The sequence below is a fragment of the Peromyscus maniculatus genome, chromosome 8, assembly GCF_049852395.1.
Source record: "Peromyscus maniculatus bairdii isolate BWxNUB_F1_BW_parent chromosome 8, HU_Pman_BW_mat_3.1, whole genome shotgun sequence".
Lineage (NCBI taxonomy): Eukaryota > Metazoa > Chordata > Mammalia > Rodentia > Cricetidae > Peromyscus > Peromyscus maniculatus.
This window is the reverse complement of record NC_134859.1, coordinates 77,238,312-77,264,722: the sequence shown is the minus strand read 5'-3', so window position 1 is coordinate 77,264,722 and position 26,411 is coordinate 77,238,312. Positions and strand designations below refer to the sequence as shown.

The 26,411-nt window shown below is 45.1% G+C and overlaps 1 protein-coding gene across 1 annotated transcript; it reads right to left on the bottom strand.

Annotated features, from left to right (window-relative positions):
- Mmd (monocyte to macrophage differentiation associated) lies at positions 1-26,411 on the bottom strand. Its single transcript, XM_006972015.2, has 7 exons — positions 26,122-26,411; positions 18,737-18,818; positions 16,590-16,750; positions 12,652-12,726; positions 11,032-11,133; positions 9,626-9,695; positions 1-1,903 (listed from the first exon to the last, which is right to left on the bottom strand). Exons 1-7 carry the CDS (start codon positions 26,145-26,147, stop codon positions 1,703-1,705), a joined length of 717 nt encoding a protein of 238 aa, XP_006972077.1. The 5' UTR covers positions 26,148-26,411; the 3' UTR covers positions 1-1,702.

Genomic DNA, 26,411 nt, shown 5'->3' with positions numbered 1-26,411 from the left:
TCAACCCAAGTAACAACTTTATTCTAATCTACAGCACAAGTTTTTACATACATTTGAGTGGTTTTGACAGTGTTGCTTATGGGCAGACTTTAAATGGATCCACAAAAGTTAATATATTTAAAGTAAAATATTATACACAGTAAAACAACAGGCCGCTAAATGTTCAGGATCATGCATATAGAATAGGCCGGCTGGTTTCATCCTTGGGTACCCATGCCTACTGAAGAAATCACCAGCCAGTATCAGTTCTTCCGTCATTCCTCAACAATTTACCCACATCAGAGCCTGAACACACACATAAAATAAACTTTCTTTTAAAATTACAATGGTACAGAATTTCAATTCATAAAGTGTATCTTCAATCTGACAGTTCCATTGAGCAAGCCTATTTCTAGACTAACAGGTTATATTAATGTCTGATCTAAAGGCAAGGTGACTTCATTTTTCTTAAACACCAAGAAAGATAACAACAAAGCAACTAATACATCAATCTTAATATAAGACATTGAGAGAAAACCAGAATATATAAATACCACTCCACTGAGTCAGCATGAAAACATGGACTACTGATATGAGTTTCTAATGTGTCAATCAAAGTTTCATATATGGTATGAAAAAAATAGTATATTGACAAATGCAGAGGAAAAGGCAGAAATGTGAATTTATGCATCTAGTCCCACAATTAAAAATGGGTATCAAACTGATACAATAAAGTTCAGTGACTTAACCTTGATGACTGAACCGTTGCCACCAGTGTGACAGTCCAACAATTCACCATAATTCAGAACACTCGTGAGAGTGTCTGGCAGATGGTCAACCCAACAATACTATCATAATACTCACAGGATCCTCCTCCACTGTGGAAAGAGACCCTGGAGAAACCATGGCAAAGGCCTAGAGTAAAGTGACGTCTTCTGAAAAAGTTGATGATATCAAAATACTTTCTCATCCCCGGTGGACCACACCAGGTCAAGGATATCAGCTCCACAGCAGCACTGAGTTCAGGATCAGAGATTGGCAGAAAAGTTTGGAAAACTGCAGTTTTTTTGTTTTGTTTTTTTAAATTGGCAAATTCTCCACACTTAATAAAACCATCAGAAGAGGTATGTTTGTTTGTGGAATGTTGACCGCTCCCTGCAAAACTTCTCATGAATGAGGAACCGTGTGGGTGCACGTCAATGGAATAGCTCTTTAAAAATGTACAAAAGAACTAACGCCTCTTTTTAAAAAATAACCATGTTATGTCAAGATGAAACATGGTAAAAAGTAGTGTTACGTTTCCATGATTCTTTACACAGTGAACGGGAAAAGTGATAGAAACGACTTTTTGTTTTTCTTAAAAAGGAAGTTGCATTATTGCACTGACTTTGACAACCTGACCTAGGAATTTAGAAAAAATCATCTAGTAAAATCTGTAAAACGAAAATACAAAATTCTGGTTTGTAAACATCAGTTGGCCAAGTCTATCCAGAGTCCTTCATGATAGTGGAATGGAATGAGAATGAATCACTACCTTATTGGTTGGCTGTGAGGAGGAAAACTCCCGGGCACAGCTTTGAGACTTTCACAGTAATTAGAGTCAAAAAAATTAAACCAAGTCAGTGCAAGTTGCTCATTCTTCTCCCCTGCGCCAGTCAGCTCTTACCCCCACCCAAGTGCCTCAACTGAGATAATACTGGTTTGAAGACCTAGCACAGACGGGTCACAAATGTCGAATGAAGTCCGTGGGACTTCGGTAAAGGTACTTCCAAATAGCATAGTAGTGCACAGCAGCTGCTGTGGCCACGAACAGGTGCCAGATGGCATGGGCAAATGGAATGATGCCATCACTCTTGAAGAAGACAACTCCCAAGCAGTAGATCAAACCCCCGCAGGCGAGCTCCTGAAGTCCGTCGGTGTTATTCTGTCAAGAGAGGGAGAGGTGGGATGTTACTTCACAAGGGCAGAGTTACCTTCCTTCCCCCAAAGGCTCCTGGTTTTCTACATATTAAGAAGTGTCGTGTGAACAACACCCTAATCTGGAAACATAATGCAACCCTCAAATGTCTCGACCCGATTGACCTGGAATACCCTTTGGATCTGCAGGCATGATTTGACCGTTGGACACATTACAGGCTCCACGGGACAAGGTGGCGATTCTGCTCATTTAACTGTGTATCTAAGCAGATTGTAATCACAGCTGGCCATAAAGTGCCTCTGAAGGCTGCATGATCCTCACTTCCCAGATTGCTCTTTGAAAGCTTCGTTCCACATGCGGCAGGCCCAATAAACTGGTTTATAATTTATATCTCAGCCAGGCTGGTCGCATGCCTTTGACCTCGCTAGCAACCATCTATACTGATTGCTTTTTTAGATCTTTGCAGCTCGTATGAATTTAGGGCATTCTGACTGCTGGCAAGGGACATACAGCCCCAGGGATTTCCTAATTTGCCCTGTGCTTCCAGGTAGTAAAGTAAGTCCTGTGTATTTTGGGTCAAAAGCAAGAATTTTTAAGGCTGTCTTGGGAGAGTCAAAGGCCCAGCTCCAAGAGTCAACTGTAAACTGACTTGAATGGATGCAGTGGTAATGGAGGTGGTGTTGCGGGAGGGCCTGCAGGGGGAGTAGAAAGCCAGCCAGCTGGTAGCTAGGCAAGAGAAGAAGAAATGTGGATGCCCTAAGACAGCCGAGTGCTGGAGGCGGCAGCCTCGGGGCAAGGCCATGTGGCCCCAAGGTCCCAGGGGCCAAGTCAGGAAAAAGCAAGAGGAAATTCCAGCTCAGGCACCTGCTAAGAAGGAGCCTTGGGCCCAGGCAGAAGCAAGGACAGCGGCCTAGAGGAGCTAAGTGCCAGGCGGCAGGACCTAAGGCCAGGTGTGGTAAAATAGCCCGGCTTTCAGCATTCATGGGAACCTCTGGGTTTGGTAGGATTAAAAGATTGGGGAGGGCTCAAAAGGACCGATACCAGACTTTCTTTATTCTTGGGCAAGAACAGACTTCAACCAGACTTTAAAAACAAAAACAAAAGCGCACGCCTTTAATCTCAGCACTCGGGAGGCAGAGACAGGTGGATCTCTGTGAGTTCGAGGCCAGCCTGAGCTACAGAGTGAGTTCCAAGAAAGGCTCCAAAGCTACACAGAGAAACTCTGTCTCGAAAAACCAAAAAAAAAAAAAAAAAAAAAAAAAAAAAAACCAACCACCAAACAAAAATAAAAAATAAAAAATAAAAAAAAGACTCCAAGCCAATTTCACACACACACACACACACACACACACACACACACACACACACACACACGTATTACTTCATACAGGTTATGGGGCTACCAACACCCATCATACAACATCCTTGTATGTGCATTAGGAGCACTGCTCTAGAAGGATAAAGGTTGCCGCAGATTCTTAGGGGAGCAGGAACCCCAAGTGGAAGTGCCACTCATGCAACACCACCTCCTCCTCAGGGGCCACTGGGCTCTGTTCTCAGAGACACCACGATTTGGGTTTCACACATTCCAATCCTTTCTGTCCAAATAAACAAGAGATCCAACCAAGTACACCAGTAAGTTTTTAAACACATTCTATTAAGAGACAGTTCCTTGAAACACATTAACCTCCTCAGACACTCCAAGACTAGGAGAGACTGAATGCCAGAGCAAGCCAAGTGTAGTCTTTGTGACTCATGGTGTTGCTGGCACCACCTGGTAGACACATTGTAAAGCACTCACGTGTATTTATTCCCTCTAATCTTTGTGACCCTAAATTGAGTACTATTAACTGTCAACAGCATTTACTGACAAGAAACAGAGAGGTTAAGTAACTTTTCTCAAGGCCATGCAGTTTCCTAGTGTCAGAATTGGGATATGGACTAAAGTGTGCCGACTTTTGAACCTTCACTTGGGACTGGGGAAATGGGTGTTTTCAAACCAGGAGTTTGTGTGACTAAATCTGTGAAGTATACAGATCAGGCAGAACAGAATGAATTTGATTACATTGATTACATCTATATAACCCTAATACCCCGTAAAGTTCTTTGTGCCCCATTGCCAACGAATCTTGGACCCCCTCCAGTCACCAAGACAAGCACTGATCTTAATGCTACCACCACACATACATGGCCCACCTGTTCTAGAACTTCACATAAATGGGATTATACTGCTTTCTCCATCACCACACAAACATATCTCCTTCTCACACCCTTAAGGACAATGGTGGCTGTCTTCCGCATCCCACTGATGTTAGTGTTGTGAGTACTCACAACATATGCCCAAATTCCTCAGGGATCACTAAAGACATGGCAAGTGGCACAAGCCGGTGTGAGGCCTCCTGAGGAAGGATGCCATTACTTCTTGTAACCTTGTATCCAACTGCATTGCTAAACTCATTCTTAATACCTAGGGCTTTGCTGTAAATACCTGCTTCTATGCATTGATGGTCATCCACAGATAAAGTCCGTTCCTGTTCTTTTCCATTAGCATGCTTTTGTTTCTCTTTTTTCTTACTGCATAGCTAGAACATCAGCTGCACGTTGACTAGAAGTAGTGAGGGTTATTGCCTTCTTATCGATCATTGTCTTTCACCAAAAAATACATTTGCTGGTAGCGTTTTTTTTAGAAGCGCCCTTTGTTGGATATGTGAAGTTTCTAAATTTGCACTTTTCCTTCCTGTTGAGATAACCAATCTTTCTCCTTGATTCTCTCAATGTGGCAAATTTCAATGATTGATTTCTAAGTGATGCACCAACCTTGCATTCCTACATGAAATGTAACCTGATTATGACTCTTTTTCCATTCTCATGACGCTAGATTTGCTCATATTCTGTTGCTCATCTCTGTTTCGTGAATACTGGTTAGTGGTTTTCCTGCAATGTGTGTTTGATTCTCAGGGTAATATTGGCCTTAGAAAATGAACTAGGAGTGTTCCTTCCACTCCTGTTTTGTTTGTTTGATTGACTGATTGATGATTGATAGCCCTCAGGTAGCTCTGGCTAGTCCTGAACTCTTGATCTTTCTTCCTTTACCTCCCAGGTACTGGAAATGTCCCACCTCACTGAGCTCTACTACACTTGTGAAAGTTTGTGTAGAAGTATTACTATTCTGACTCTAGGTCTAAAATTTGCTAGAATGTATGAATAAAGCTACCAGGCTTTGGAAGTTTATTTGTTTATTTGGAGGATGCTTCTGGCTATGCATTTAGTTTCCTTATATATTATCATAAGGACATCAAATCTTTGTTTCTTCTTCAGTCTGTTGTAGGGAAAATGATTCAAGAAATGTGTCCACTTCATCTAAGTTGCTGTATTTATTGATATCAAGTTCTTCACAATACTCCCTCATCATCCTTTCACAGCTGCAGGCTGTGGTGCTATTCCGCATTCCATGCCTCATAAGGGTAGTTTACGCTTACTCTACTTCCGGCTCAGTCTACCTAAGTTTTGCTGATTGTAACCTTTTCAAAGAGACAGTGTTTCGTTTCATTTATTTTTCTCCAATTGTTGATCCATTCCCATTCATATTCCCCCTCCCCCACTCTCTCTTCAATCCTAGGAATTGAACCCGGGGCCTCCTACACGCCAAGCAAGCTCTACCACTAAGCCACACCCACAGCCCTCCAGTTACTTCTTCACTGTTAGCTACTGTAGGCTAGACTTACTCTTCCTCCCCATCTGAAGGTGGATGCTTACACCACTAATTTTCAAACCTTCTTCTTTCTATTACTCGGAGTTCTTCAAAGAGCTACAACTGCGGGGGACTGAGGCGGCCCTGAGTGAGTGAATGTGTGTTACTAACATGGGTACAGACACAGAGCGGTCACCAGTGCCCCAGATGCACGGGCAATGGCAAAGCCTTTCTCTGGGTAAGGCTCAGAGGGATGGCAAGGCCTCACTTTGGTCCAAACACTAGTGTTTACCAAGGGCTGACCTATAGGGATGTGTAAAAACTAGCAACTGCAGCCTCTTCCTTACAGATGACTGCAATCTGAGACTGCTCCCCTATGGAGACCTCCTACCAAGGCTGGCTAAGTCTTCCTTCTCATGCCGCACATAATAAACTCCCTAGGGTTTTAGCACAGCCCACCTGATGTCAGCTTTGTGTCTGTTCTTTCTTCACTCCCTCCTCACCCCAGTCAGGCTTCCGGGACTACCTTGTGCAGGACTAGGCGCAGAATCAGTAAGACACATGTCGATGTCTGCTTGGAGAACAGATGTGCATGCATGCGCACGTGTGTACTGACGGACTTTAAGGCACTGGCTTGTGTAATTATGGAGCAGCAAACCCGAATTCTGCAGCAGGGCAGGCAGACTGTGGTCCGGGTAATGCTGCTGCTGCAGTCAGCATCCCAAGACGGCAGGATCCTTCCTAGGAAGGCCTCAGTCTTTTTTCTCTTAAGTCCCTTAGGTGACTGCTTAGGCCCAGCACATTACAGGGAACTACACTCTGTGTCTACTGAATTGAAGCAATCATTACTGACGAGGTATCTTCACAACAATCAGGCTGGCAACTGGCAAACATCTAGGTACCATGGCCTGGTCAAGCTGACTCATACAATTAATCTGCACGTTCACAGAGGCATCTAAAGCACCACACTCCTCAACACGGCTTGGGCTACAGCCCACAAACAGTCAGGTTGCATTTCCATTACTGGTCAATTCAAAGACCCACCCAGGAGTTTATATAGAAGTGTGTTGTTTAATCTTTAAATATGTGGGAGTTCTCTATCTTATTTTGGGGGGGCGCAGTTTCAATTCTTTAGCATCAAAGATGATTTTACAGTCTAGCATGTTGTCTATTTTGATCAGAGGACTTTGTATAATGAGGTATTAGAATGTGGGGCCTTGTTGGAGGAAGCAGGTCGCTGGGGCGGGGTATGCCTCTGAAGGGTTTTAGCTTGTCCCTGGCTCCCTCTTAGCCATCTCTCTGTCTGCCATGAGGTGAGCCACCCTGTTCGTCACATGCTCCCTCCACAATGTGCCTTGCCATGCACAAGCCCACAACCGACCGCCAAGTGACCACAGCCTAAAGCTTCTGAAGTTAGGAGCCGGAAGAAATCCTTAATCCTTCCTCCCTTCATGTTTCTGTGGGTTTTTCATTTTGATTTTTGTTTTTATTTTTTTTATTTTTTGTTTTTGTCACAGTGATTAAAAACAACTAAGACATAGGGCAACTAACTCTGGTCCCAAGGTGACTCTGGTCACCTGCAAGCTGGGGATGTTTGATGTCCAGTGTGGTTTCACCACTTGGGATGGTAGAAACACCATTCTTCCCGAAGCGGGTGCCTCTGGAATACCATTTTGCTCATCACCTTCAAATGGTCACTCTAAGTGAGGGCTTACAGAATTTTGCCCTGCACAAATCCTGCACAAGTCCAAACGCATTCCTCTGCAGATTCCTGGAGGTTTCTCTCAGCAGCTCTCTCCTCCCTAGGTCCCTGCCCCGTGAACTGGCTCACAGCTAACCTCTGGGCAGACTGCTGCTTTCCCGGCTCTCTCCTTCAGTTGCTACTTGGAGTCTACAGGAAAACAATGGGGGAGGTGGTAGAATACGAAGCTCAGTTTCTGGCTTCTCTTCCTTCAAGCATCACAGTCCTGCACTCTCTGTGCTGATGCTTTTTTAATTCATTATCTCATTTCATAGCTCCTTGTGGCAGAAGGATTAACTTGAGATCCGAGACTCCCCAGCTCCCCAGCTCAGTGTTCACTCTTACATAACCCTTTTGATCTGGACTCTGTCTAGATCCCCCAGATAATTAGCAATTCTCCAAAGAAGGTGGCGCTCTCCCGGAGGTGTGCTGTATCCTCTATTAGTAACACCTGCCTCATTCCAACCGCTTCCTGGTTCCTACTTGTCTTTCTGAATCAGCTTACCTATCACTTATTTTAGTACTTGGATCTCATGCTCCCATAGCAACCCGAGTCCTCCACCACCCCATCCCCCCAGCCAAGGACATTATAAAATTTTATTAGTCTCCTGCTGAACAGAAACTGTCTGCCTGTTGGCCCCTAAATTCTGGGACAGCAGGGTGTGAATTATCCTGCTTCATTTTCATAGACATTAGTCACTGGCTATTATACCACCTATGAAAAGGCCGATTAAAGATTTGGGCTAGTAAAAATACCGGATAAGCCTGCTTTTATGACAGCCAGAGGGAATTGACTTGAAATTCTGTTCTAATAATTAGTAACCAATCCACGCAGACTTTGCTTATATGGCTCTGGCTGTCCTGAATTACCCTCTAACGATAAAACAGCCATGGCCCATTTTCTCATTTTGGTCACGTGCCTCCCTCTCCTCCTCACTCTCTGGTGCCTTTACCAACTGAACTATATACACCTATGTACACACACACACACACACACACACACACACACACACACACACACACAACTGAACTATATACACCTATGTACACACACACACACACACACACACAATGATACATGTACTTAGATATGCAATAGTGCCAGGGACATCATCAAGCTCACATCTCAAGGATATATAATTTTTGTCTTTTTCACAAGCCATATTTTGGGAATATTCAGAACCAGGTTTTAGCTCTGAGAGGCATTTTTTTTCTGAGGAGAGTGGGCACCGGATAGTGGAATTATGTTCTCACATTGTATGTAAAAACTCAGTAATGAAATCTCAAGTACAATCCTGACTCGGGGCAACTGAGGGGGAAAAAAAACAGAGTTCAAACTAAACAAGCTGGACTTCTTCAATTAATACAGTGGCTAATGCCCACCCAGTGTTGAACACAAGGCGCCAGAGAACACAAGCAACTAGGCAGTACCGCTAGATCAGACTGCAACGTATGATTCGGATTCAAAGGGAGAGATGTGCATAGATTTCTAAACAGTAACTCAGCTGGAAAGAGAACTGAAAATACACCCCATGCGAGAGTCCACTAAAGATAACAAAATACTTTAAATTCCCAAAAGTTATTTTCAGGCAAGGTTAAAAGTAAAATAACAAACAAGGAAACAGCCACTTTCCTTTCTTAGAAAGGGAAATAATACTACTTAAAAGCAAGTGAAAAAAAAAATAGAGTGAAAGGAACTGAAAAATACCCAACAGTGTGCTTCTCTCTCTCTCTCTCTCTCTCTCTCTCTCTCTCTCTCTCTCTCTCTCTCTCTCTCTCTCTCTCTCTCTCTCTCTCTCTCAATTTGGGGATAAAAACTTTCTGATCTCAAACTTTCGATGTTTCTTCCTCAGGTGGATAGGGACCACAATTGTGGGCCACCACCATCCTAATTCTTTCGATTTTATGAGTCGGTAATTCAGGTTTTCTTTACTATAACAAATCTCTAGATAGTCTCTTCCAGAGATTCAGGCTCAAACAATTATTTAACCAGAAACAGCCACTTCTTTATAGTCAAACAATTTGACTAGATTCTTCTCTGAAAGAAGGGTGATAAGCCAGTGAGGGGCTAGGAACACTAGACCCATCATCCAGACCAAACGAATACAGAACCAACCTAACATATGCAGCTTCACCAAGCCTCAGGCGGTACCTAGGGCAACTCAGTGGCACACTGCATTTTCTACGTAGGCTCCTCTCTCAGACTGTAGTTAATGGACACAACAACTGTCTATCATTACATCAGAGGGTCAGGAATTCAGAAGGAAGTAACTAAAATTATACAGCTGTGTCTCACCATTGATGTCACCACCAAGGCTGGAGAAAATCCCATCGTGAGATAGAAGAACAGTTCAACCACTTTATACCTGCAGGAACACAAGAGAAGTCAGACATACATTCCAGGAATGCTTAGATCATGCCCACGCCAGCCTCCCCTTTCTTCATTTTGAGAGAGAAATATACGCTTTTAAACTACACCAAGGAAACTCAGTTCCCAGTAGGAGACCACCGAGCCTCTCCCTCGAATACCAAACTGAGTAATGGCGAGGTAACATTTCTTCTAGGATGAAAAGGCCAGAAATTGACACAGGCTGCCTAGAACAACAGATCTGCCATCAAAGCTAGTTGTAATCTAGTCCAGTACACTATTTTTCCCCTTCCCATCTCGGGTTGGTCCACCACCAGTTCCATCCAGAGTTAAAAGGACCTTGAAATGGTGAGAACAGGTAGAAACAAGGCTTTCTTCAGGGTCGGAGTAGCAGCCAGAGTAAAGGATGTGTTTCCTGTTTCTCTTCATTGTGCACATGTATTTCCAGTCTCGTCCCATTAGGCGACAGGACATCTGAGATCTCTCACCCCAGTGGAGGAAGAATGGGCTCCAGAGCTTGACTTACCAGAAAGGCCCGTCTTTACTTACTATGCTATCTGAAGGGTATCACCTGGGAGTGTGAACCCAAGAAGCAAATGTTCCCTTGGATTGATAGGCATTACATAATACATTCAGCATTCATTACATTCAAAGGGTACTTGGAGTCAGGTGTCTGTGATACGCTCAACATCCATATTGTCTATTTGGTATTCTCTTTGTTTAGATATGGTTTAGGTGGCTATGTTGGTAAACTTCATGAGGGTAGCTTCTGACACTCCCGGGAGACACAATCTCACAGCAAAGTTCATTTTCTTTTGGCTCCTACTAAGAATGTCCCAAATGGTACATTTCAATATGCCTTTGTTTTTATCACTCATACTTTTGACTACAGCTATGAGTAGTTGGGGAGGAAGCTGTGTCCAGTGTCAGCTCCTTTTCTCAAGGCTTCTCCAGATTTCTATCTGGGTAAGTTTTATGCTGTGACACTTAAAATCCATTATCCTTGATCTCCATGGAAACGAGGAAAAGGCTATTTTCCATGTGAGGTGTCTATGAAACGGACAGGCTAGCTTGCCTCCGGATGAGAAATGAGGTCCCCCGAGGCTCTAAAATGATGGGTCGCATTGTCTTTCAACCTCATTGTGACATACATGTGCCACCTGTCCAGCAACAGTGAATACCAAATGGAGGTAAAGATTTACGCAGAGCACAGTATTTTCTTTTTATGTATTTCTACTCTGGTGAGGCATAAGCAGAGGAAATTGTATTGTAACACAAGAACAATTTAGGCAGTTCACTGTTAAGCAATGGAATGGAGATGATTTTTCTCTTACTTTTCATGGTAGAGAAATACATAAATGGTTCCTCCAGCTGCCATGAGCCAGATAAACCAACGCATATGAGATGCCAGGGGTCCAAGTTCACGGAGATTTAACCTACAAATGTAAATGATAACAAAAGGTAAATGACAGGAAGTCAGAGCCCACGCTCTCCTAGTCACAGGAAACAGAACACAATAGCCTAACAGGCCTTCAACACAGCAAGGAGGCGTTTGGGAAGTTTGGGTGAAATTGATCATCCAAAGGTAAGATTGTTGGTCCAATTTTAGTATTGGGAATGAAACATGATTTAAAAGTAGCACGATCTGAAAACAGAGACGCCAGAATGCTGCTGAGCCTGCCTTTCCCTAGCTGGGCCCACTGAAGCAAAGGTTATGGCGGGCTGTTTTGTTTCTGAGCAAGCATCTGGAATGCTTACAAAGCTTACTGAGAACCCAGAATAAAATCCTGAACCAGGATCACATACCCACAGTAAGACACCTAATATACTTGTCTCCTTTAGCAATCTCTCTGCCAAGACAAAACACGAGAACTCCTCTAGCATGCACTACGGTACGTGTCTTGTCACAGTTCAACATACCACAACTTCATGTGCCCTGGTATATTAAGAATAAATATGGAAAAAAAAAGTTCAGTTTGGCTCTAACTATAAAGTTAATATCCCCAAGTGGAAAATTAACTACGGACGTATCTAAAACTACCTGGGCATGAATTTCCTACTCTATGCATGACTGTTCAGTTCCCACTGAAATTTTTAAATGTATTTACTTACTTTAAATTGCTTCACAAAAGCTTTTAAGCATGCTAGTTCTTATATGAATCAGACCTATAATTTAGTGCGAGGTAGTGGGGAGACCTTGCACTTCTTTTTATTATAACAGATAATTACATTTCTTTTGAGTGACTGAGCCTGCATGAGCTGGATTCTAGAGGCCTGCTGTTTCTACTGACTACCACAGCGGAGGGCTCAACAGGACGTTCTGAGTGTTTAAAACTGGGCCAGGTCTTAATAGAGGAAAACTAAAGTGTCTTTAATTTCGGTTTTTAAAGCAACAAGGGGCTGCATTTGCTCTCTGACTGAAGGGCAGTAAGATCAAGGGAACTGCACAGGAGACTTGATATTTTAAGTAGTTAACTAGTATGGTTAGTTACTTACTTAGCAAAAGAAGTGGGAACGGTGCAGATCTACACCAGCTACCGAGTGAGCAGAAACAAAGAGGCTAAGAAAGCCTGCTTTTCCTCATACGCATTGACAGCATTTCCATTTGCCAAAGTTCACTGGCAAATATTCTGAAAAGCGGCAGAGGTAGATGGGAAGAAGATGGAGGGGGAAAGGGAGCCTGCGAGCTACACCCAAGTCCACGGCACCTCCTCTGAAACGATTCCATGCCAGACAGCCCTTCCAGGTACTGAGTAATGTAACCAAGTAAATCAAAGTGTGTGTGTGTGTGGGGGGAGCTGGGTGGGGGCAAGTGTGTATGCAAAGTGTGTATGCAGTGTGGGAGGGGTGGAGTCATGCAGGAGGGCTGTGGGGCAGGATGGAGAGGAAGCGGGGAAAGAAGTGAGGACTTCTAATCACAGACACTTTCCCAGGGCCCAGGGACTCTGTCTCACCATGGTGTGTAGGAAGCAGCAATGAAGAAATAGATGACCATTCGATCACACATATGGAAACAATGCTCCACTGTCCTGTTGGGGTAAGTCAACACAAGGCAGGCAAATTTGTCAGAACGTTCAAACAGGAAGTAGGAGCCAGCCCTCTACAAGGCTACCATCTCCGTTCATAACTCGCCCTTCAAAACCACAGCTCTTCTTTTTAATGACAGGAATCCACAGTAAAAAGCTTTATATTTTCAGGCTGTACATACACCAGGCATAAGACGGTGGGGCCCCACTATAGCCAGGTGATGTAAGTCTTTTCTCATGTTTTCCTTTTCTTTTGGAAGATGAAATTCTGCGAGGGCAGACTGCTGCATGGTTCCTATCACAAAACAGGGCTCCGTCTTAGCACCCAGCTAATACGTCCCAAGCTGAGGTCACATGCTTTCTCTAAACTTATTTTTTGACAATTGTATATACGCACACAACACAGTCTGTCATACTCATTTCTCTGCCATCTCTTACCGGCCCCAACGCCCCTCTCTTCCTTCTACTAGGTCCCTGTCCCATTTTCAAGTCTTCTGTTTTGTTTTTGCTGAGTTTACATTCTTGTTTTTTCTCACATCTTCAACTTTAAGCATGCCAAGGTAGACAGCATACAGTAATCAAGGAAAATCAGTCATTTAGGGCCAGCAATAAGAGACATAAATATGGCGTATTTGCGTAAATGGATAGGTAGCCACTGCATTTCTGAATTGGTCCAGAGTCAAAGCCAGAAAATATATATAAAAGATCCGACTCACTGAGGTCGACTCATAAAATGTCAGAAAGACCCAGTATTTTGTTGAGGTCATTTAAAATTAGAAATGCATGGGGACGGAGAGATAGGTCAGCAGTTAGGAGTGCAAACCGCTCTTCCATGGAACATGCTCTTCCATAGGACCTGCATGTGGTTCCCAGCATCCATGTCCGGCAGCTCACACCCACCCATAATTCCAGCTTCAGGGAATCTGATGTCCTCTTCTGGCCTTGGTCAGCACATACACATGGCATACATTCACACACATATACATATATACATATAAGTAATCTTTTGAAATATGAATTAATAAATAAAAATGTAAATGCAGAGGATGGTCTTTATTGTTTTGTTTTGAGATGTCTCATATAGCCCAGGCTGGCCTGGAGCTTGTTATGTAGCTGAGGCTGGGCTTGAACCCTTGGTCCGCTTGCCTACGCCTCTCACAGTGCTGGGATTACAGGCATGTGCTACCTGACCCCGCTCCACAGCATTATGTTGAGTCTATTTTTGGTTTCTAGAAAAGCAAAAGCCACCATTTTGTGGGGCTTCAGCACTCAGCGCGGCCTCACTGTACACACTGTTGGGCAAAGCAGATCGACAAGGATGTGGGAGTGAACAAGTGAAAACCAGATTTGTGAAGAAGACTAGTGCAGAAGCTGCAATTGACTCCCTGAGAATTTAGCGGCAGGTCTAACGAAGCAAACGTCCAATCGAACTTCACCACCTCTGGGAATAAAGGTAGTCATCTCATGGATGCAAGACTCTACTCTGAAAGAGCTGGGAACAAGAGCACAGAGGAGGAAAGCGAAGAATTTCCATTTCTTATTTTGAACTCCTGAGATGATCATAATTCCGAGCAAGGCTTGAGGACTTCCTAATCCTGCTTTCTAGACATTGTTAGGGCAGATATTCAAACCTAGAACCTCCCTCCTGCTCTGCCACCAGCTAGTCCGTGTGACACAGGCCTGTGATCCCAGCTACTGGAATGCTAAAGCAGGATGATTTTAAGGCCAAGGTCTACCTGGGATACACAGTGACTTCAAGACTGCCCTGAGTAGCAAAGCATGTAACTTGTTCTCAAGATAAAAAGTATGCCGGGCGGTGGTGGCGCACGCCTTTAATCCCAGCACTCGGGAGGCAGAGGCAGGTGGATCTCTGTGAGTTCGAGGCCAGCCTGGGCTACCAAGTGAGTTCCAGGAAAGGCGCAAAGCTACACAGAGAAACCCTGTCTCGAAAAACAAAACAAAACAAAACAAAAAAAAAAATAAAAATAAAAAGTGAAAAGAGGGCTGGGAATGTGGCTCAGTGGCAGAATACTTGCCTAGCATACACGAAATCCAAGAGTCAGTCCCCAGTACCACTTCGCCACAAAACAAAAAAGCTCCACCGGCCACCTTTCTGAGTCACACTATTGCACAAAAAGGGGACCAATCTGAGCACATAGAACACTAAATGTGGGAAATGTAGGTAGGCTATGTTCTTGGTATAGTACCCAGCACAAACTCAGAAATTGGGACTTTCCTTCTCTCCCCTAATTCTAGACTTGGCTGGGCATTTTAAAAAACACTGATTGAATGCTGAGCAAAAAAAAAAAAAAAAAATCTACATGTGGTTTGTGATTCTAGCAATGCTCTTTCAAGGTTCAAGAGAGTCTTATTTCTATTATACCTCTTCTCTAGCCTCTGCCAGGGAGGCCCCGAATACTGACGTCGGCATCTACAACTCTTTATTGATTCAGAAACCTAGACATCAGAGCCAAGTGAGCCGAGGCAGCCACAAGCATCAGGCCGTGCCAAGAAGATAATGAAGTGCTCCGCTTCCAGACAGGCCTCTGGGTCCTGTGACTATGTGTCCTGGGGAGCCAGCACAGGTACTTCTGTGACTCTCCTGTGAGTATGCCCCAGGGTGCCCTTGTGATTCAGCGCTGTGGTTTTATTTGAATCCTAGGGAACCGTCACTTTATAGGAAAGGGTAGCAGAAAGCAAGCTTCATGCAGTATTTTAAAGGATATAGTGAAAAAGGATAACGCAGGGTGCGGGGCCTCCCCCCAAGCCTGCCTCCTCCCCAGCAACGGTTTTTCTGTTGTGTGCTTTGTGTCTGTGAGCCAGCATCTCACTCTGTAGCTCACTGGAACTCACGATGTAATCCAGGGTAGCCTCACAGGCATGCTATTTCTCATGTCTCAGCCTCCCAAGGACTGGAATTGTAAGCATGAGTGCCTTCGTGTCTGGGGAGACTTTTTTTTTTGACAATTTATGAAACCAAAGGTCTTACATTTCTGTTTCGAAGCAGAGTCTCATTTATGCAGCTCCAGCTGGCCTCAAACTTCTGTTCTTCCCACTTTTCCTTCCTCCACGCTAGGACTACAGGCATGTGCCACTATGCCCAGCTCAAGTTTCATGCTCCTTTGAATTACCTGTCACCTGCTCCAAGTCCTCCGCTCCTTTAAAAATTGTTTTCCTCTTTGGAATTTAATCTACTCAAGTATTGAAGGTTTTATTTGGTAAGCACATGTTTTCATATAAATAATGCTCTGTCTTCCAGCCTAACACTGACAAACACTTTTACATTCATACTGGGAGGCCAAGGACTACGATAATGTTTGGAAAGTACCTCACAGTCAATCTTCACCATGATGTATCTCCTGGTCACCACGTCCTACATTCTACACTTGTCACATTATCTTCACATTTATCACCTTATTCACTTTATTGCAGGACAATAAGCTTATGAGGCAGCATAACAATCTTTAGTTTCATAATGAAGAAACCGGGGCTCTTCCTGTGAGGTGGCATTACTTGCTCAAGGTTAGAAGTAGGAGGACTGGAGTGCAAAGTTCAATGGCCTTTCTTGCCGGGCCATAGCTGTGGCTCTCCTAGCATTTCTGGTGTGCATGAGATCACTGGAAACTCGCTCGCAGGCTCTTAGCTGTAAGACCCGGAAAGCCAGCCAGGGTACCTACCGCTTTCAGCGGGGTCTTCACAACTGCCCAACCCTAAGAGACTGTCTAGAACTCGGGGACAGCTCAAAGCCTCCAGGACGGGAGAAGGTCCACTCGCCACCCTCCTGACTAAACTGCAGCAGCCCGGGAGCTGAGAACACACTTCGTCAACTGTGTGGATATGCACAAGAAGCGCCCCGCCCCGCCTACCTCAGGTGGCTCTTTTTCCACGACACTATGTGAAACACCGTGGAGACGATGAAGAGGGCGCAGAGGCCCATCCCGTAGATCCATGCTGTTACCTTCTCCCAGCAGTCATCCGACAGCCGATGGAGGAGGGCGCTGCCCACGATGGCCGGAACGATGAGGAACTGCGAGGAAGGGAAAGAGAAATGAATGCCTTGGTGTCCACGGGGTCGAGACTTTTGCTTAAAAATCACGGAGGTCTGCCGATTCCGAGAAAGGAAGCTTTGTGCGAACATTTGTCCCCCTTGGCTAATCAAAAGGGGAGAAGCAGGTGTTCCTGCTCCAGGGAACTGGGCCAACGGACGAGCGCACAAACAAGCAGACACAACATTGCCCAACTGTTGCGAAATAGTTGTTCTTTATCCTAATTTCATTAACAAGAGCGCAGTCCACTCTCCTCTCTAGACTGATAGACAGGAGGTATTTCAAATATCCAAACATCAAGTATGCTGTAGGCTCCCCAGAGAGGTCCTCACTTCCAAGCATTCCATCCTGGCCTCAATCCCGCTATTTAAGGACACGTGAGTGAATCAAATCCATACTCTACTGTATAAAACACCCCCACGCCCAATCAGCTGTTGGATTAGTATGTCTTGGTTTTTAACTCGGACCCTGCTCATTGTATCTATTTGGGAGTCCTTGCAGGACAAAGGGGGTTGGGGGGCTTTCATCACTTTAAATAGTACACGTTGAATTATCCATCCCCAAAGCCCACAGTTTGAGGAAACCGGAATCTAAGAATTCGGACTGCCACCTCCTCCCTCCCTCCTCCTCCCTCCAGTGTCCTTCCTCTCCAACCACTAAGTAGGCAAGGACGACTTTGCGCTCTCCCTTCTCCACCTCCTAGGTGATGGGATGACAGGACAGGACCACCACGGTCAGCTTCTGTGTTATATTTTACACCACAGACCCAAATTTCAACATCAGATGCCAGTTTTCATTGGTCTCGTACAGCAGAAGAGCAGGACGAGCAATAATGTTTTTTCATAAAGAAAAACTTGTCTGAAAAAAAAAAATACCCTTAGAGATTATGTCCCTTTTACTCTTCTCATGTGAAAGCACCCTCTCATTTATGTTTGCCGGTGGTACTGTCATGTTTTGAGACAGGCTGGCACAATCCTTACTAGCCTTCAAATTGCCAGCATGCATCACCACACCTGATAATACCTTCTCTTTAAAGAAACAGTGGCGGTAGACATAGATACTGTCTTCAGAAATTTCATGGGTCTATAATGCTCCCAAATATGTGTATATTTAACAAGATCACATACGCTGTTCTAAAATATTAGCAGGGAGCTTTTATCAGTTCTTACTAAGTTTCCGTTTAAGCATAATTCCGTAACTTATGACATGTGGAGAAAAGGTAAGGAGAATTCAGGTCCGACCTACACAAATGTTATTCCTGAAGGCAGGCTGTGTTATCTAAATATCCAAACCACCGCACTGGCCCAACCCCATCCGTAACATAAGCCTCGTCTAAATAGTCATATTTAGTGAGTGTTTAGAATATCACAATATCTCAGTCACGATTTCTCTCCCAAGGCCTTACAGGATGAAACTTCCAAAGAGAATCGTAAAACCAAAGCTAAAGGAAATGGATAATGAAATAGGAAAACGCAATGGCCACTGTGAGGGTGAGAAGATTTAGCCTCCCCGGCTCAGAGAATCACTTGGTAAAACAAACAAGACCCAAGCAACAACAACAACAACCACAAAAAAAACTCTCCTTTTCAACAAGTCATGACTTGCCCTTGCCAAGTAAGCCCAGCGGCTAGCTGTCTTGAAAAAGCAGTGCCTTTTGTTCAAGTGCCACAGCATCCATAAGCCAGCTTCCTTACTGTCCCCTCACCAGGGTACTGACTTCCTACTGTTCTTCTGAAGATGTATTGGGGCGCACAAGTCCAGGAGAACATGGGCTATGGGTTAGAGTGTCCAGTGCACTCTCCATGCTCACGACTTTCAGATTCTAGTGGCAAAACCCAGCATTGACACTCCGGTACTTCCGGTCACAAGGATGAGCAGTTCCAATCACTAGTGCTGACGTCACTAGAGAAGGCTTTTGTCCCACCACAGCCCCGAGTGAAGGATGGCGACAGAGAAGCTGTACTCACTGCGTGTGTGTAGCAATTAGCAGCATGTTCGTAGCACGTTGGTTTGTAGCGGCCATTGGCTGGGGCCCGATGGTTCATGAAACTATGGAAACAGAGAAGCCATCACGTGAGACACACTCTAACCCGACCTTCTCCTCTAAGTGAAAAGGTTGCTGTTATCAACAAGAAAAACTAAAACCATTAAAGAGGTGTCAGCTTGGCCTGCAGCACTGAATCTAAAGCAAACATCTAGTTTATTTAATGAAACAGACCTTGAGTTTGCTCAATAGATAAATCTCGTGCCAAGCAAAAGCAAACAGAAACTCTATCAAACTCAGCTGTACCCCCTCACCCAAATCAAAAGTGTAGTGCAAAACCAAGTTTTAAATCTTAAAAAAAGCAAGGATTTCTGCTCCCCTGTGCCCCCCTCCCCGCCCCCCGAATTTTAGTGATTGTCATTAAACAAAAGAGTACACGCTGCATTTGAAAGGTCTCTGCTTTCTCACTCGGAACTTGTGAAGCTTTATGTATGCAGATCTGGATAGCCTGCACCCCACATTAGAGGGCCTGCCAGACTAGTTTCCCTGTATTGTATCACCTGTTCTGGCACCAAGCAGCTTATTTGATACCTGGCTACATCCAGGCCACCTAAACAAGGAGGCACATTTTCACCTCCATTCTCCCCGAGTGAAAAGAGTTTGCTTCAAACACCACACACATTATCAGTACCCGATGCTGTGGCTCTAAAATGCATACACACAGCCTGGCACACCCACCCGGATGCTCACAGCCCAGGCTTCCCTTCAAGCTAACCTTACCATTTATCAGCAGAAGGATGAAAATGTGCAGTTCAGAAGACTGCTGTTCCAATCTAGCAAGAGGGTGAAGAGAGCCCTCCAAACCTAACCCCACCTAACGCCACCCTCACACCAGGCTCTGGTGATGTCTGCATCATTCTGACTATTCTCTGGAGGTTAACACATGTGGAGAGAGACAGAGAGAGAGAGAGAGAGAGAGAGAGAGAGAGAGAGAGAGAGAGAGAGAGAGAGAGAGAGAGAGAGATCAAAGCAAAAGGCAGAGAGAAATAAATGGGTAAAAGCCTTGACAGCTTTGAAATCCCAGAGCTCCATCTGTCAACATGCTCAGCGCACACACACACACCCCCAAAATCCCAAACCAAACCAACAAAAAAATCCAAAATGAACAAACAAACAAAAACCCAAAGCAAACCAAAAAAGCCATTTTTAAAATCCAGATAGTGTGGAGGTTGTTTTTGTTCGTTTACCAGTTTCCAATCTGACCTATCTTTAAAACTTTCTTTTTAAACAAAAGACAAACTAATATTTTCCTCCAATTAGGAGGAACCTGGTATCCTCAGATCAAATAATGGAAGACACAAGAGGGAGTCCCCAAAAAGCCCATACCCAGTGCAGGTTGGACATGGCACAGTGAAGATATTTCACTTGGACTAGCTGCTTAGCTAGACCCTATATGAACTTACTGAGTGTATCCACTAACCAGTTTGAAGAACAAATGACCCCACCTAGTAGCTTCAGAATTTATCCAAGCTATCTTCGCACGTGGATGTGCATGTCCCAGCTTACCCTCCTTTCCCTTGGCAATCCTCTAAATTATATCACTCATTTCCTATGGGATGGAGGCACTGCTCTGTAGCTCTTATTAGTAGAAAGAAAAATAATTACACCCTGGGGAAGAATGCTTTCATAATGCCCCAAGCACCCGAGGGTCCACCACATCCTCAGCCCGAGAGGCAACCACTGAGCTCCGAGGCTCATACCCTACTAGGAATTTCAAAGGGTGGAGTATGAGCTTCCAAAATGGTTGACGTTGGATCAAGCCGAGAGTGCTCCATGTAGGGTGAAGCAGGAGCTGTCTACCCACCACCAGGCTGCTGACTAAAATAGCAACTTATATCTCAAGCAGCCCTAGTCTAAAAATAGTCAAACCATTACACAGCACGGGGGATAGACTTTCACATTTTCTCCTGCAAGCAAAGAAGCTGTGTGGCCACGTCGGCTAGTCTCTGCCCGGCAGAAACCATTCAGGTTAAAAATAAAGTGGGATGGAGGGGAGATGGCTTGGGGGGCAAAGTACTTGCTATGCAAGCATAGCATGGAGACAAGTCCAATCCCCAGTATGCATATTAAAAAAAAAAAGTTAGGCATCGGAACATGCACCATCGGTACACACACCTGTAATCCCAATGCTATGAAGATGGAGACATCTTCATCCCCATCTTGGATTTCAGACCAAATCTCCATCACTGGTTACTTAGCCTAGGTTACTCAGTAAGCTCCAGATTCAGTGAGCTACTCGGTCTCAAAAACTATTGGAGTGACTGAAGAAGACACCTGTTGCTGGCCTCGGGCCTCCATGTGCATGCATACAATACACACATGCACATGAACACATATACACACATCTGTGCATACACATGCAGTGGAAAAAAGAAAGAGGGAAAAAAAGGGGGGGGAGGAAAGGAGAAGCTACAGAGAAAGACATTCCTCTCTTGTGGTCGACGTACCCTGTCCTGGTGGATGGATGAGCTTTATACTACAAACAAAGGTAAAAAAGCAACCATCCTGGGAACAATGTACTCTCTGGGGCTCAGTGAGAAAAGATGGCACAATTGTTCTGCTGGGAAATAATAATACAATTTTTCAATTTCTCTTGATCTGCCAGAGTGCAATCAAGCCTCCTCCTCCTCCTCCAGCTTCCGAAGAAACCAATCCTAAGAGACCTAAATGGAAAAGCAGATGCAAAATGCCAGCTCCCACACTCTGAGCCTACTCTCTCCAACCCCCGAAAGAATGAAAAAGGGTTGAGAGAAAAGGGGCCCCCATTTATGGAAATCATCTGTACCTAATGAGAAAGCAACCTAATGGCTACTCAGTGCCCGGGACAGAGTAGCCAGCATGCAGGGGTGCCCAACCTTCTAACACTGTGACACGATACTGTCATCTACAAACATCCCAGGCCTCATTCACAGCTAGCCTGAAACATACGTGGGCCATGGGTTGGATGGACACACCTGCAGGGGCTCTGATTTAGTTCTGGGCGTGGCAATCACATTCAGAAAGGCGAACAGTGAAGCAGGACTTAGCCACTTTCTTTCCCAATAATCTCCTTTGCCTCTGGCTTTTGGGTTATTCTTATGTGTTCTTTGCCCCACAGCAGAATTCCAAAGCTATGGAGGGAAAGAACAGTTCAGCACCAACCTTTATACATCAGCACACTAAATCCAGACCACAGCACTGGATTCTGCAGCTCTGTAGCTCATCCAGCAGAATTCATAGGCATGAGACCAAACCCACAGGTTGAGTCTCCTTTGTTGCCCACTCCCCAGGTCCAAATATTGTCAACAGTGCTTTCAAAATACATTCAAAATCAGCTCACCACTGCAACTCCACAGTGCCCAACTGAAATCAAGACCAGCACGCAACATCTCCTACCTGTGAAACTGTAGCCTCATAACTGGCCTTGTTGCCTGTCCCAAGACAGTCTCTTCTTCATATGGCAGCCATAACTATTAAAAGCAGATCATATCATGCACCTCTACTTAAAACTATCTTTCAGCCTCCCAAAATGCTTAGGGTAACACGTTGATGCATCCCTGACCCACAAGCCTCAATAGCTATTCCCCGAGCTCAAGGCATCACCTCCTTGTCTCTCTGCCCTCTGGCTAATACTACCTCCTTTCTGTTCCCTTGACCCAGGAAGGCCTCATCCGCTTGAAGGCACTGACTGTTTATTTCTCCTAGAACATTCGGCCTGCTTCTCTTCCTTCAAGCTAACTCATGTCACCTGCTAAGAGATCTTCCAGACACCACAAAGAATGACTTTGTCCTTGCCCACCCAAGCAGAGTCCTTACTGTAACAGCAAGAACTTGGTCCCTAAACATTTTTTTTTTAATTTCATCTTTTCACACTATAACACAAATCTATGAAGGTGGTCTTCACTATTTTATTTCCAGTTTCAAGCACAATGCTCATCTTTTGCTGCAACTTAATAATTTTTGAATGGATGGGTAAAAATACAGCCCTCCCAGCTACGGAGATAAGCCATAGTCAATTTGTCTGAGACTGCACAGGATCCATAGAGAAGGGCAACAGACAGCCATGGAGCCAGAAGAACCCTGAGTCTTATGAACAGAAAACTCCAAGGCCAAGGCAATGAATATCCCCAAGGCCCCTTCAACGCCCTTGGATGCCACAGCTTTAACTGACCCTAAGCACAGCACCCACTACCATGCCAGCTTCCTTTTAGGGCTGAGTATGACATTGTGCAGATAGTGCCACAATCTGTGATGGCACTCTTGGCAATTACTAACGGGAGAGGGAAGATAGACGACCACCCCATTCTGTGGTTCAACGCTCTAAGAACCGGTCCAAAAAGACATCAGATATGCTTTAGATTGTGAAGAAGATGCTTTCCCACGCACTCAGTTTAAAATCTAATCGGTAGGGTAGTGACAGCTGGGGCTGACGAAGAACGATCCTTTTCCAGCGGAGAGGCAGAAAGGGTGAGCGAACAGTGGCTGCAGAGATAAGAAACTGAACTCCAAGGTCTGCCTCTGCCTACCTGCAGGACTCTGGACGAGGACTTTGTTACTCTTCAAACTTACCTGCTTTTCTTTCTTTTTCTTTTCTTTTCTTTCTTTCTCTTTTTTGTTTTATTTGTTTGTTTGTTTGTTTTGTTTTGTTTTCTTTGTGTAGCTTTGTGCCTTTCCTGGAACTCACTTGGTAGACCAGGCTGGCCTCGAACTCACAGAGTTCCGCCTGCCTCTGCCTCCCGAGTGCTGGGATTACAGGCATATGCCACCACCGCCCGGCACTCATCTGCTTTTCTATTACTTGTAAGTCCACAAATATGTAGGTATCAGCCAGTTGCTGCCACAAACGGGCAGTAACTGAATGGTAACAGCCACTATCAGGTCAGAGATGTTACAGAAAGGAAGGAGTGTGTGTGTGTGTGTGTGTGTGTGTGTGTGTGTGTGTGTGTGTGTGTGTGTGTATGCACGTGCAGGCACAAGCTTAGGTGTCTTGAGAGACTAGACTGAAAGAAATAAAGCAAGGTACAAAATATGCTGCATCCCAGAGGAATGTTTTCACATCCTAAGTGTTTTTTAGGAGCCACGATTTTTTTTTTTTAACTGTTCCCTTACAATCTTCCTTCATATAATGGCAGGAGTCTGGAAGACAATCCAAAGCCACAGTAATCACTGAGTGTCCACTCTGAGTGGATCTGCAAGGTGTTCTTTTATTTAGGCAGAGCATAAACTATGGTCTAATGAACTGTTCCTCAACTGAGTCCCAACACAACTATCAGGGAAAAGGGCACATTGTTCAAAGACGACAGTGTGTCGTCCCCTCCCCACAAAGCTCCCGTGGAATCGACCTGCATGTAACTATGGTGAATGCACACCAAGATGTTTAATGAACTCAAAAATATGTGGAAAACTACTTTCAATATTTTAATGTGTGAATCATAATAACCAGGACTCTTCTAGAATTACTTTGTATTTGCAGGCTTATTTTCAAGTCAAATTGATGCATATAAATAGCCTTCCAATCTAGACTATAATAGAAAAACAGATAATGGAGGGATTGTGTCAATCAAAATCAGAGGAGACTTAGGGATCATCAAGAAAGACACCACTAATATTGGTGGAGTACAATAACATGTAACCACTCAAAAATTATATTCTATGATACTCCAAAAGATAATCGCTGTGTTTTCTAATTTTCGAATGGGTGAAAGACTCTGAAATAAGATGACAGCAAATTCTGTCCATCAAAGAGACTGCTCAATCAGCTGAAGTGGTTTTTATTTTTCCATTCTAGAGCTGTTTGAATGTTGGTGCAACAAACAAAAACAGACATTTTCCTCCTTTTTATAGAAGTATTCAAAGGGACAGAGAAGAAATACAAACTCTTGATCAAAACGGGAAGGAGTAATTTCTCAGAATATAGCCACTGTTCTCTGAAACCAGGAAGCCCACAGACATGCAGAAGAGAAAACCAAATCAAACAAACCACACACACACACACAGGGCATGAGGTCCACACATGTTACGTCTCTCTTAAACCCATGAGGTTCTAAACCAGAAAGAACAAGTCCCTTTTGCCTTTGGCATGGATACGTAGTTCCCCTCCAAGAATAGTGTCAGGCATTCAGCTGCCCAGTAATAAGCAATATTTGAAAGGCAATCGAAATCTTCAAGCTGATCCCCCTCTACTGATGTCAAAGGCCACACTCATCCTTTGTATGTATTGCCCCTTTACACTTTTGGACTGGAGAGGAATGAGATAAGCATTATTAAATGGGTGAAAAGACCAGACAAGAAAACTAAATTGTGGGTTTACATTTTGAAATTAGAAGGAGAAGAAGGAGAAGGAGAAGAAGGAGAAGGAGGAGAAGGAGAAGGAGAAGAAAAAGAAGAAGAAGAAGATAGCTTGCTTTGGGAGATTTCACGCATTTCTGTTTTTGGATTCCCTAATACCTCACAGTAAGCGAGCCTGTTAGTGGTGAAGGGCTGGGAATGTGTCTGGCTGCCAGGTTCAGACAAAGGGATGGAGAGTTACCAGAAACCCGACGGGTGAACTTTCACCCACTTCAAAAAAAAAAAAAAAGAAAAGCCCAGAGCTTTCTTTGGGAACAATAGGCCAGAGCCTTCATCATTCCTTCCGGGCAGGTACCTGGAGAGAAGGGCCACTGTGGCCCTCCAGTTCGGGCGTTCCCACCACCTCTCCAGTGTACAGCAGCCGACCGGCCTTCGGTGGTGCCTTCTTGGTTTTTCCTCCCCATTTCCTAAAAACAGGCGTCTCAAAGGCAAGTCTCTCCACCTGAATGCTAACTTGCCCCGGCCAAAAGCCCCCCAAATAGCATCCCACTGGGCCCTTAGCCTGAGAACCACTAGCCACAACACCATCAGGTAAAGCTGGATGCAGGGAAGACTGCCTCAGTTTCCCTGTATCTAGGGCCAGTCACAGACAAAACACCTAAAACGCTCAGGCCAGACCCCCTACCGTGCGGTAACACAAATATCGCCACAGGGTGCTGGAGCAGCCCCAAGAGATCTCACACTGGGGTTTGTACAAGGATGTTTGCATAAGGCCCTGAATGACTGGGGGGGGGGGGGGGGGCTCTGATGCTGGGGTAGGGCGCTTGGATCTAGCAGAAGCCATGTCTGGATGGGGAGCGCAAGGGCCAAGCTGGGTGTGCAAGCCGATGGAGGAGGCAAGGCAGACGCGGAGTCCCGGGGCACAGATCCCGAGCGGCTTGGAGGAAGGGGATCGCAGGACTGGGGGGTCTCCCCGGGAGCCGGTCCGGGTCAGGGCTCGGGATTCCCCGGGATGGAGCACGCGCCCTGCAGCGCTCTCACCGCTGGAATCGATTCCTGAACCGCATTGATCCTCCGCTCCTCCGCGGGGGCCGGGAGCTCCGTCTCGTCTGCACCGGCGGCGGGGCGCGCGGGCCTCATGGGTTTGAGCTGCTCCCGAGGCCGCCGGCGTGCCAGGCGGGAGCCGCGTAGCTGGGCTGGGCCGGAGTGGGCCACGCCGGGGGTCAGCACAGGGCCGGAGCCAGAGCAGGCGGCTGGGGGCGGGAGGGAGGCCGCTTAAACGGCCCGGGAGCCTCCCGCCTCCCGCCTCCCGGGCTCCTCCGCCCCCGGGT

What these genes read in the sequence shown, in the direction of transcription:
- Mmd (XM_006972015.2), bottom strand. Translation starts at nt 26,147, where the DNA reads ATGCGGTTCAGGAATCGATTCCAGCG. An exon ending in TTCAGGAATCGATTCCAGCG is followed by an intron (nt 18,819 to 26,121) that starts GTGAGAGCGCTG and finishes CTGTTTCCATAG; the next exon opens with TTTCATGAACCATCGGGCCC. An exon ending in GTATTTCTCTACCATGAAAA is followed by an intron (nt 9,696 to 11,031) that starts GTAAGAGAAAAA and finishes GTGTTCCTGCAG; the next exon opens with GTATAAAGTGGTTGAACTGT.